The sequence below is a fragment of the Schistocerca gregaria genome, chromosome 3 (genome assembly GCF_023897955.1).
Source record: "Schistocerca gregaria isolate iqSchGreg1 chromosome 3, iqSchGreg1.2, whole genome shotgun sequence".
Taxonomy (NCBI): domain Eukaryota; kingdom Metazoa; phylum Arthropoda; class Insecta; order Orthoptera; family Acrididae; genus Schistocerca; species Schistocerca gregaria.
In genome coordinates, this window is record NC_064922.1 from 738,246,328 (window position 1) to 738,259,294 (window position 12,967).

Here is a 12,967-nt window from a genome sequence, read left to right on the forward strand (position 1 = left end):
CAAGACATGTCAGGAATTTAAATTATAGTTCTAGCAATTTGTACTGTAATAAATAATGAGAATGTTAAATTCAGTGCTCCCCTTTGGCACTATTCCAGAGGGGCAGACTCTGTGCTGGCATTCTTCCCTTTACCCATAAAGACTAAAATGCCTATATAGCACTTACAGCAGCCATCCACAGCATACAGTTACAAATCTGGTGCATCACCTACACACTAAAGTCATTTCACAAACCTTAAGATCTTGCCGTGAGATTGCTAAAGGGTAGCCTAACAGTCATCAAGTTCAGTAATATGCACAAAGGTTCATTACTATTCAATACTTTTCTTTTATTCCAGGTTTTGAAGGAAGCAGACATTTCTCAAAGTGGGGCACTTTCACCTATGGATTTTGTCCATTTAGCACTGAAATTGCCTGAATTCTCCAGCTGCTTTACAGTTAGACTCTGATAGATATCTGTAGCATTATACTGAGTAAAATGTAACCTTTTTGTGCTGGCATTAATAGCAAGAAGAAAAATTATAAATGTGTCATTATTGTATAATATGAGGAAGTAATAATGTGAGGTAAGATGTTATCTGTAATGATAGCACCAGGGATCAAAGTTATAAGACATGAACATAGCTCCATTTGAAAAATAATTTATTTAATTTTTAAATTATGATCAATACCTGCAGTTCTGTGCAGCTTGGAAATATGGATATATGTTTTAATGGATCAGTGTATGCCAGTAATAAGATTTTGGGACCTGAAACATGCTTCATAATCTCTCCAAAGAGCCTTGTAGATCTAATGTATTATGAGCAACAGAGGAGAAGCAGAGGTCAGCTTGAGATAGATCACTTCATGTAGTTTTTTCCAATCCTCAGATTGTGTGTTTAACTTTCCACAATGGAGCAGGCTACATACAGCAATGATTTTTGTCATCCCAAGAAACTGTACCAGCTATTATTTCAAATAACCTGTTATCAGGAAGTGAAGAAGAAATTAATGGTTGAAATTTAAGTTCAAAGAAGTAAAACAAGAACTACATGAATTATCTTTATTTCTTAAAATTGGCAATCAGCAAATATTTTCTTATACTCTAGAAGCATGAGGTTTCATTAACCCTTATTTTGAAGTGTATACAAATGCAGCATTTATAGTCTAACAAAAAATCAAGACTACTACAAATCAGTCCTCACAATACAAAATAGCTCCAAATTTTTATTTAATATTGTCATATGTAAACAAAAAATATCTTATTTGAATGCCTGAGAATATTGTTTAACATTCTACATTAATTTATAAATCTGAAAATGCTTAAAGGAAATGAAAGAAAGAAAACACCCTTATGTATGTAGTAACTGATTGTGTAAGACACAGTAATAGATTTCAACTGTATTAATTTAACATTAGATTCTTTTTACTTTAGGCTTATTTTTGCTATGTTATTATTAATACTATTTAGTTACTTTTTCTATAAATTATTTATGTAAGAATAATAGTAATTTACTGCTGTAACATTATCACTCAAATTTGCTGATGATGAGTAGTTACCAAACCCTTTTATAATTTTCTCTTAATTGTAATACATAATTGATCAATGCTACTTTCTTATCAAATATCCGTTTAATATCTTGTCACGCTGGACATCATTTTATTCATGGTGATGGGCAATGTTTTCACACCATGCTTCACATATTTTCAGAAGTGTTGTTACTTCACTTGTGTCTAGAAAGATTATCAAAAGGAACTCAAAGAAATTAATGGTTGAGATTTAAGCTCAATGAAGTAAAACAAGAATTACATTAATTATCTTTATTTCTTAAAACTGGCAATCAGCAAATATTTTCTTATACTCTAGAAGCATGAGGTTTCATTAACCCTTATTTTGAAGTGTATACAAATGCAGCATTTATAGTCTAACAAAAAATCAAGACTACTACAAATCAGTCCTCACAATACAAAATAGCTCCAAATTTTTATTTAATATTGTCATATGTAAACAAAAAATATCTTATTTGAATGCCTGAGAATATTGTTTAACATTCTACATTAATTTATAAATCTGAAAATGCTTAAAGGAAATGAAAGAAAGAAAACACCCTTATGTATGTAGTAACTGATTGTGTAAGACACAGTAATAGATTTCAACTGTATTAATTTAACATTAGATTCTTTTTACTTTAGGCTTATTTTTGCTATGTTATTATTAATACTATTTAGTTACTTTTTCTATAAATTATTTATGTAAGAATAATAGTAATTTACTGCTGTAACATTATCACTCAAATTTGCTGATGATGAGTAGTTACCAAACCCTTTTATAATTTTCTCTTAATTGTAATACATAATTGATCAATGCTACTTTCTTATCAAATATCCGTTTAATATCTTGTCACGCTGGACAGCATTTTATTCATGGTGATGGGCAATGTTTTCACACCGTGCTTCACATATTTTCAGAAGTGTTGTTACTTCACTTGTGTCTAGAAAGATTATCAAAAGGAACTCAAAGAAATTAATGGTTGAGATTTAAGCTCAATGAAGTAAAACAAGAATTACATTAATTATCTTTATTTCTTAAAACTGGCAATCAGCAAATATTTTCTTATACTCTAGAAGCATGAGGTTTCATTAACCAATATTTTGAAGTGTATACAAATGCAGCACTTATAGTCTAACAAAAAATCAAGAATACTACAAATCAGTCCTCACAATACAAAATAGCCCCAAATTTTTATTTAATATTGTCATATGTAAACAAAAAATATCTTATTTGAATGCCTGAGAATATTGTTTAACATTCTACATTAATTTATAAATCTGAAAATGCTTAAAGGAAATGAAAGAAAGAAAACACCCTTATGTATGTAGTAACTGATTGTGTAAGACACAGTAATAGATTTCAACTGTATTAATTTAACATTAGATTCTTTTTACTTTAGGCTTATTTTTGCTATGTTATTATTAATACTATTTAGTTACTTTTTCTATAAATTATTTATGTAAGAATAATAGTAATTTACTGCTGTAACATTATCACTCAAATTTGCTGATGATGAGTAGTTACCAAACCCTTTTATAATTTTCTCTTAATTGTAATACATAATTGAACAATGCTACTTTCTTATCAAATACCTATTTAATATCTTGTCACTCTGGACAGCATTTTATTCATAGTGATGGGCAATGTTTTCACACCATGCTTCACATATTTTCAAACTCTTATATTATATATAAACTAACTCCTTTTATAAATACAAACTTATTTCTTGAAGTAGAATTTCACTGATTTATATAGTGACAAAACTGTAGATAATTTCAGTGATAGTAGTGTTACAAGCACGAAAATTAATCATAGGATATGAAATGAACAGTTCACCACAATTCACATACTGAGTTCAGTCTTGCTAGGCCCCTGATGTTGATTCTCTTGAGATAATACTAAGGGAAACAAGTTAACTACTTAAACAACTGAATTTTTTATTGCCTCTTTTATACCATACATAAAAGCCAAAAGTATGACACAGTTACACCATCGACAAGGTCTTTGTCAACCTCTCAGAGTGCATGCAGTCCCATTTTGGAATGGGGAAAAATTTTGTATCTTTGCCAGTGGTAGTTGCGGATGAGATACACCCCAGAGGAACACAAATACTAATGGAACACTAGACCCCTGTGTGCCAAGGTAAGCAATTCTTTATTAGGAATAAGAGGAAAACAGGAATGGTTTTCATTGTAAACCCTCATTCTTCAATAGTGTCATATATTACCCTGTTATGAAAGTATCATGAAGGAGGCTGTGAAACCTATCTTCCATGAAATCTCATGAGAAAGGATAATGATTACATCAGGAAAAGCATGGGACATTGCAATGAAATTGTTAATTACTTTGCAACAGCACAGTTATGAAAGCCAGATGCCACTGGACATGTTGAATGGGCAAAGGTTCCATGTACACACACTACTGATGGCGGTACCTTTATCAAATACATGTTGTTGTTGTGGTCTTCAGTCCCAAGACTGGTTTGATGCAGCTCTCCATGCTACTCTATCCTGTGCAAGCTTCTTCATCTCTACTGCAACCTACATCCTTCTGAATCTGCTTACTGTATTCATCTCTTGGTCTCCCTCTATGATTTTTACCCTCCAGGCTACCCTCCAATACTAAATTGGTGATCCCTCAATGCCTCAGATCATGTCCTACCAACCGATCCCTTCTTCTGGTCAAGTTGTGCCACAAACTTCTCTTCTCCCCAATCCTATTCAATACTTCCTCATTAGTTATGTGATCTACCCATCTAATCTTCAGCATTCTTCTGTAGCACCACATTTTGAAAGCTTCTATTCTCTTCTTGTCTAAACTATTTATCGTCCACATTTCACTTCCATACATGGCTACACTCCATACAAATACTTTCAGAAAAGACTTCCTGACATTTAAATCTATACTCGATGTTAAAAAATTTCTCTTCTTCAGAAACGCTTTCCATGCCATTGCCAGTGTACATTTTATATCCTCTCTACTTCGACCATCATCAGTTATTTTGCTCCCCAAATAGCAAAACTCCTTTACTACTTTAAGTGTCTCATTTCCTAGTCTAATTCTCTTAGCATCATCCGACTAAATTCGACTACATTCCATTATCCTTGTTTTGCTTTTGTTTATGTTCATCTTATACCCTCCTTTCAAGACACTGTCCATTCCGTTCAACTGCTCACCCAAGTCCTTTGCTGTCTCTGATAGAATTACAATGTCATCGGCGAACCTCAAAGTTTTTATTTCTTCTCCATGGATTTTAATACCTACTCCGAATTTTTCTTTAGTTTCCTTTACTGCTTGCTCAATATACAGATTGAATAACACCAGGGAGAGGCTACAACCCTGTCTCACTCCCTTCCCAACTACTGCTTTCCTTTCATGCCCCTCAACTCTTATAACTGCCATCTGGTTTCTGTACAAATTGTAAATAGCCTTTCGCTCCCTGTATTTTACCCCTGCCACCTTCAGAATCTGAAACAGAGTATTCGGGTCAACATTGTCAAAAGCTTTCTCTAAGTCTACAAATGCTAGAAATGTAGGTTTGCCTTTCCTTAATCTTTCTTCTAAGATAAGTCGTAAGGTTAGTATTGCCTCACGTGTTCAAACATTTATACGGAATCCAAACTGATCTTCCCCGAGGTTGGCTTGTACTAGTTTTTCCATTCATCTGTAAAGAATTCGTGTTAGTATTTTGCAGCTATGGCTTATTAAACTGATAGTTCGGTAATTTTCACATCTGTCAACACCTGCTTTCTTTGGGATTGGAATTATTATATTCTTCTTGAAGTCTGAGGGTATTTCGCCTGTTTCGTACATCTTGCTCACTAGATGGTAGAGTTTTGTCAGGACTGGCTCTCCCAAGGTAGTCAGTAGTTCCAATGGAATGTTGTCTACTCCGGGGGCCTTGTTTCGACTCAGGTCTTTCAGTGCTCTGTAAATCTCTTCACGCAGTATCGTATCTCCCATTTCATCTTCATCTACAACCTCTTGCATTTCCATAATATTGTCCTCAAGTACATCGCCCTTGTATAGACCCTCTATATACTCCTTCCACCTTTCTGCTTTCCCTTCTTTGCTTAGAACTGGGTTTCCATCTGAGCTCTTGATATTCATACAAGTGGCTCTCTTTTCTCCAAAGGTCTCTTTAATTTTCCTTTAGGCAGTATCTATCTTACCTCTATGGAGATAAGCCCCACATCCTTACATTTGTCCTCTAGCCATCCCTGCTTAGCCATTTTGCACTTCCTGTCGATCTCATTTTCGAGACGTTTGTATTCCTTTTTGCCTGCTTCATTTACTGCGTTTTTATATTTTCTCCTTTCATCAATTAAATTCAATATTTCTTCTGTTACCCAAGGATTTCTACTAGCCCTCGTCTTTTTACCAACTTGATCCTCTGCTGCCTTCACTACTTCATCCATCAAAGCTACCCATACTTCTTCTACTGTATTTATTTCCTCCATTCCTTACAATTGTTCCCTTATGCTCTCCCTGAAACTCTGTACGACCTCTGGTTTAGTCAGTTTATCCAGGACCCATCTGCTTAAATTCCCACCTTTTTGCAGTTTCTTCAGTTTTAATCTACAGTTCATAACCAATAGATTGTGGTCAGAGTCCAGACTGTTGCCCTTGCAACTACTGAAAAGGCTGCAGCCCCTCTTCTGGAACCACACGTTTGTCTGGCCTCTCAACAGATACCCCTCCATTGTTGTTGTACCCACAGTACAGCTATCTGTATCGCTGAGGCACGCAAGCCTCCCCACCAACGGCAAGGTCCATGGTTCATGGGAGGGATCAAATACATGTGCAGTGGTTATTGTGCCAGTACCTTAGCATTATGGTTACCAGAAGAGGAAATCTCAGTTTGATGTCAAAATACATCGGGGGTGAAACACTAGAATTTTTTCTTTCGAAATGTCCACCAGGAAAGACTTCAGTCCCAATCAACTTCACTCTCAGATGGTAGTGATGAGGGGAGCAGAGTTACTGATTCCCAGTTTTTGTCTATTTTCCACAGTAATATCCACAACAAGACTATGATACACCGCAACAGCAACTGATAATTTATTACTAAACTCAACTGTATTTTAAGAAATAGCTTTAAGCTCCATAACAAGTGGTTTGTATGATCATGGTGGTCAAATAGCACTAATTTCCACAATTATCATTGTGAATAGAGCAACACTAGTAGAAATACATCGTTGTTAATCCAGTATGTAAAGCCTTGTTTTAAACAAATAAATAGTTTGGCTTGCTGAGCTTGTTTTGAGTCTGTTACAGCTTTCCAAGTCAAAGTTCCGATGAATGCTCCAACAGTAGAGGATTAAACAGGTAGAAAATTATGTCTTGGACCATGGCTTTAAGTCCATAAATGGAGTATTAACAATATCACATATAAAATCACCTTTTATATCTCTGTAAGAAGGGATTTTGAGTGGTCAACAGACTAGAGCCTTTCAGTACTATACAGAATAATTATCACAGCAGTGTACTGTGACAAGGCTTACAAAATCTAAAAAAAAAGCAAATGATTCTACTTGCATCTATTTCAGACAATAATCATTTACATTCCTCCAATATGACACACAGAACAGATTTGAGGTGCATGTTATCCAAATATGCCTTATTTCAATATTTATCGATGAAGATGATAATGGCTCAGAAAGATTCACAATGTTATAATAGAAACAACAGAGACTTTTAATAAGCTTGTTATAAATACATTCATTGATTTATTCTTAGAATATATTCTGGAGCTCTAATCATGAGAGAGAACCTTCAGAGATATGGAATGAGTCAAGGTACAATAGTAACAGAGAAAAGTAGTAGTTAGAAAGTTCAAAAATTAATCTCTTAACTTTTATTTGTACTTAAAAAGTCTGTAAAAGAACATAAGATAATAATCTTAAAAATCTATAGTTGGGGAAATGATAATACCTTCTTATTTGTACTAAGCACGGGCTGGTCAACTTCTTAGTATTTGCGTGAGTACACTCATAATTGCCAGAAATTATCTATATGCTGTAAGAGTACTAGCATATTTAAAATGGACATTATTACTTGACATGACATTCTGCTAATAGAAACTTACAGTTCTCAAATCTAAATATTCAGTATTTTCCAACACATTTTAATATTGACTGCTGTCCGGAGTGGCTGAGTGGTTCTAAGCGCTTTAGTCTGGAAACGCGCAACCGCCATGGCCGCAGGTTCCAACCCTGCCTCGGGCATGGATGTGTGTGATGTCCTTAGGTTAGTTAGGTATAAGTAGTTCTAAGTTCTGGGGGACTGATGACCTCAGCTGTTAAGTCCCATAGTGCTAAGAGGCGTTTGAACCATTTCATTACAAATGACGGGGGTTCCTAATATTTTTCCCCTTGTCTGTACAAATTCTGCAACAGATCTTTGCACCAAAATACAGAATCACATCCTGAACCCTAGACAAAGAGGTAAAAATCTATATTGTTTTTGTGTCTTAGTCCGTAGTTGTGAGAAATGCAGCTCATAGGAAACCAATTGTTGTTGTCAGTTACATAATATCATTATACAGTAATTATGCTGTGCACTTTTTTGGGTGATTAAAAAAGGTGCACCTAGTAGATTCTGCAGTACTGACCCGTATACCAGTTATTCACTTTGATGCAGGTCTATTAAGAGTATTAACTGTTTTAAACAGTTCAGTTTACAAACATCTTGTATTTATATTTATTCTTGAAATTCCTTATAGCTCTAAGATGGACATGAAATTTCTGTTATTATCTTTAAATTGTCAGAGATTAATGCTCTTCTAGCTTCTGAAAACAGTTTAATTACCTTTAGAAATACTAAACTAAACTACTTCTAGTTTAAATAGAAACTTAAATGCCTATTCTTATGCTGTTAAATAGCAGTTGTCAGGGCGTATGGGTGTAGGGTATTGTAGCAACTGGTTTGGGGAAGACATGCTGAGAAGTAGGAAAGTATTTGGGAGACAGGAGAGAGAAAGATAGCTGGCTCTCAGCAGCAATGTAAACATGAGAATTAATTATGATAACAATCACATAATCATATGCCACAGAGGGTGGAGGAGGGAGGGGGGGGGGGGGAGAGAGGGGGGGGAGAAGGAGGGGTGGGGGCTGAGGGAGGGGTGGATTGGGGGTAGAGTAGAGGAGAAGAGAGAATATAGAGTAGATTACAATTTAATTACAAATTGACATCCAGACACTGAATATAATTGATAGCCTCCTCTGTTGCAGTTAGGAAGTCGATGAAGGTTCCCTTGTAAACTTGAACTGGGATTCTTCCACTATGTGCTGAATTGGTTTTTTTTTTTTTTTTTTTCCAGCATGCACTCACAATTTGGAGTTGGTATCTTTCCCCATTTGTAGAGGGCATCAGCACTTCTTCTGGGGCTAGTGCATATGTGGTTTAAAGTGTCCTACACTGTGTGTGACTGGTTAAAGCTGAGCAGTTTCTCATCTATCATGAAGCTTTGGAATTTTGGTGGACAGTGTTCTTACCAGTGTTTTTACCAGAGTTTGTGGAGGTCAAAGTTGGAGTTTGTCATCTCTTTGGCAGTGATTAGTGGTGGTCTTCTCGATTGGAGTATCCTGTGCTTCAGGTCAGCTGTATCATCATGTATGGGCAGGTGAGAGTTATTAATTACCATGTTGTATCCTCTGCATTTTGTTCATCGTATCTCTGATGGTGGTATATGATTCATGGTTGGCAGCCATAAGGTAGGGGTAGATTTTATTGTACCGCTGATGATGCACATAGTATCATTTAAAACCACATCAATCCTGCTTGTGTACATGCTATTAATCCATATTGGAGAGCAGTATTCTGCCACTGAATAGACTAGCCCAAACGCTGATGTGCAGAGTGCATGTTTTCTGTGAAACACCAAGTAGTGCCACATAATTTATGGATGATGATGTATCTTGTCCTCATTTTGCCTGCAGTCTTTGTCAGATGGTGCTTGTAATAGAGCTTCCAGTCTAGTGTAATTCCTAGATGTTTGGGGTAGCTGTTATGGTTAATGCACTTCCCTTCAAAGATAACACTGAGGTTTCTTCTTGTTGAGTGGTTGCAAAGGTGGAAGCATCATACTTCAGTCTTGTTTGAGTTTTGCTGCAGTCTCCATTTGCGAAAGTAGCCATGTTGTGCAGCTAGGGCCCAGTTGTCTGCGTAGCCAAATTTCCTAAATTATGTGTTTGAAATGTTGCAAATGTAAGCATTGAAGAATGATGGGGCTAGGACTGACCCCTGAGGTAGCCTGTTCTCAAGTACCATGGTGGAGCTCTTTCTTGCTCTAGTAAACACTTTAAATTCTCTCCCACCAAGCTTCTTATCAATCAGTCTGTAGTTTGACATATTGCTGCATGAAATTATTTGAATTTGTTTATACAATAGCCTTTGTCTCCAGAGAGTCTCATAGCCTTTTCTCAGATCTATGAATGCAGTTGATGTTTTTTGCTTTTTCTGAGACCCTGCCTCCAAAAAGGTTTTAAGGGAAGCTCTTAGTCAGGCTTCTGTTAGGTCAGAATCCTGCTTGTTCGTCCTGGGATTGATTCCAGTATTTTTGGGCTCAGTCATATAGGAAACTCTTCAGCAGCCTGTATGACATTGAGCAGTGTGTCTGGTCTGTAACTTTTTGGCTGATCACTTGGTTTTCCTGGCTTAAGTAGTGCAATGACCTTTGAATTCTTCATTTTCTGTTGCTTCCTGTTGTCATTACATTTGTATAAAACTCTGCAAGCCATTTTTTGGCATGCTTCCCACAGTGAATAAGGAATTCTGGGTGTATTCCAGCCTGTCCAGATGCTTTTCCTGCCTCGATGTTATTCAGCGCATCCCTGATTTCGATAATGGTAAATTTGGGAGAATATTGATCCAAAGAAAAGCTACTTGTCTTAAGTGTGCTCCAACGTTCGTAGCACATTGTTCTTGTATGTTTTTTGTCCATTGGAGCTCTGGATGTAGCCTGTGTGGGAGCTGCAATCTGTAGAGTTCAATGTATTTTGTTAGCTCCACCTAGTTTTCGGAGGAGACCAGGTCTTTCTAACAGATGTTTTGAAATCACACAACTCTACGATTCTGACCCATTTCTCTCACCAAACATTGTTAAGCTGTTCAGCAAGTTGTCTGTAATCTCAAGGTGTCCACTGTCAAGGCATTTTGATACTTGCTTTCACACTTTTTTCCCAGCTTGGTACATATTGTTTGTAGAACCCACTTGGGACAGTTGCTTTTGCTGCACTTTTAATGGCACCTATGACTCTGTGATAGTTATTGGCTGTTGGATGGATCCATCCCAAGAATTTATCAAGTTTCTCTATGTATGTATTCCACTTTGTCTGAAATTCCACCTTGGGCATCACATGGTTGTTATTAGTGGTATAGTTCCAGTTTTGATCAGGACTGAATGGTGTTGGATGTGAGGAATGTCTGTTAATTCATGTCTTGTAGAACTTACTTGTGTTTGGTTTTTACCATTCAGCAAAAAGCAGAGACACTAGTTGTATTCCTTTCTCCAAGCTGCTGACCTGTATGTTCCTCAGTCCTTGGGGTCAAAAACTAAGAACAAGTTGTTATCATCTGTCCAGTTAATAAAAGACTCACCATTTCCATCAGCTGCCCTGTATTTCCACAGGAGGGGGGGGGGGGGGGGGGGGGTATTAAAATATCCCACATATATGGTTGGGTGTGGAAGGTAGGGAAGGACTTCTTGAGGCAGGTGATTTGTACACATTTGTCACTGACAGTTGTCTTATCTTGACAACAACTTCATGTAACCTGGGATCTTACCTCTCCATTTAAGTTGATCTTCATCTTCAGTGAGTGTTTACTGAACTGCAACCAGATAGATGTTGTCACTATATAAAATGTTACTTAATGCTTGGTGTTTAGCCAAACTTATTCCTTCTATGTTAATCTGGCACATCTAGATGATAGGTCCAAGGGGCCTCATCCATAGGCTCTGAGAAACGCCATTTCTATAGTCAGGGATGTTGGTGTGTCTCACATCAGGGATAGTTGATGTGCAGTTAGCTAGGAGATCAACATTCAAAATCAAGGATTGTTTGGATGCCTCAAAATGACTGTTCTTAAACTCTAACCAGGGGACATGTGTAGCTTAGGTATGCTGCGGAAGCGAACAGTTGCTGGAGAGCTATGTGAGGGAAAATTACAGGAGACAATAGATTCAGAGCAAGAAAGGGGAGAGGGGAATGGCTTAAGATGGGAACTAGAGGGGGTTTAAGCTAGAGGGACTGTGAGAATGTTCTGGAGGGACAATTCGTACCTGTATGTGTAAGAGGAATTTGTCATAGGATTTTTTTTTTTTTCAGGAGGGGGGGGGGGGGTGATATTCAGATGGCACAAGTATTGTAGCAGCTGACTGCTGTTCAATTTATTGGTAATGAATGCCATATCCAGCACGTTCAGCAACTAAGAAGTCAAGTTTGTTGTCAGCCATGACTATTGGCAATGGCCACTCATGCATGCCGAGCTGGTTAGTCATCATGTTCATATCAAATACTCATTGTGATTGTAGCACAGCTAGTATAATATGGTGTGAGTGATTTCACAGAGGGCCCTACCTTCGATTGGATGGGCTGTGACTGTGAATGGACTGCTGTGGAAGGTCCCGTAGCTATCTCATCAACAAGGGAAAGATTGGTGGTATGCACAATCTGCAGCAATTTGTTTATTCTCCATGGACAAATACAAGGATTTGTTTAGGATAGTTTACATATTGATCATTTCCCCTTATAACAATGTGGGAAACAATTATATACAATAGCACTCCATCTTCAGGCCACAAGTGGCCCATCGGGACCTCCCAACCACCGTGTGATCCTTAGTTGAGAATGCGGATTGGAGGGGTGTGTGGTCAGCACACCGTTCTCCCAGTCGTTATGATGGTTTTCTTTGACCGGAGCTGCTACTATTCAGTCAAGTAGCTCCTCAATTGGCATCAAAGGCTGAGTGCATCCCGAAAAATGGCAACGGTGCATTGCAGCTGGATGGTCACCCATCCAAATGTCAGCTACGCCCGACAGCGCTTAACTTCAGTGATCTCATGGGAACCGGAGTATCCAGTGTGGCAAGGCCATTGCCTATATACTATAGGCCTACAGATAAAAAATTATTTTGCTTTTTTTTTAGGTACATGTAAATTCTATTTATGCAAATGAAAGTATTCTACTCCTCTGAGAGGAATTCCTTAATACTATAAAAACACTTATTGCTGAAGAACTCCTTCAAGGCAGCTTCAAAGCAGCTTCCACTTAAGCTTTCTATATTTTTTGAAAGTTTGATATAAAATTTGATCCCCTTGTAATAGGGGCTCTTGTCTGCACTTTTTGTATTATTTCTTTTCAGGTGCTAATCATCGTCCCTCCCAGTATTGTACATGTGCACTTCTCTATTTAGATGATTGTACTGCTTGTATTT

At 37.1% G+C, this 12,967-nt stretch overlaps 1 protein-coding gene across 2 annotated transcripts in view; it reads left to right on the forward strand.

Annotated features, from left to right (window-relative positions):
- The window catches only part of LOC126353815 (calcium and integrin-binding family member 2-like), a 63,093-nt gene extending 56,307 nt beyond the window's left edge, over window positions 1-6,786 (forward strand). Inside the window, exons 5-6 of one of the 2 annotated variants that reach the window (XR_007565210.1) lie at window positions 339-1,097; window positions 2,614-6,786. Coding sequence is in view for 1 of the 2 variants with exons in the window: in XM_050002927.1 (XP_049858884.1) it covers window positions 339-449 (111 nt within the window). In the remaining variant the exon portion in view is untranslated. Of the gene's footprint in view, window positions 1-338 lie in introns of both variants that reach the window. The other variant, XM_050002927.1, reaches the window with a different exon arrangement.
- The last annotated feature ends 6,181 nt before the right edge of the window (window positions 6,787-12,967 follow it).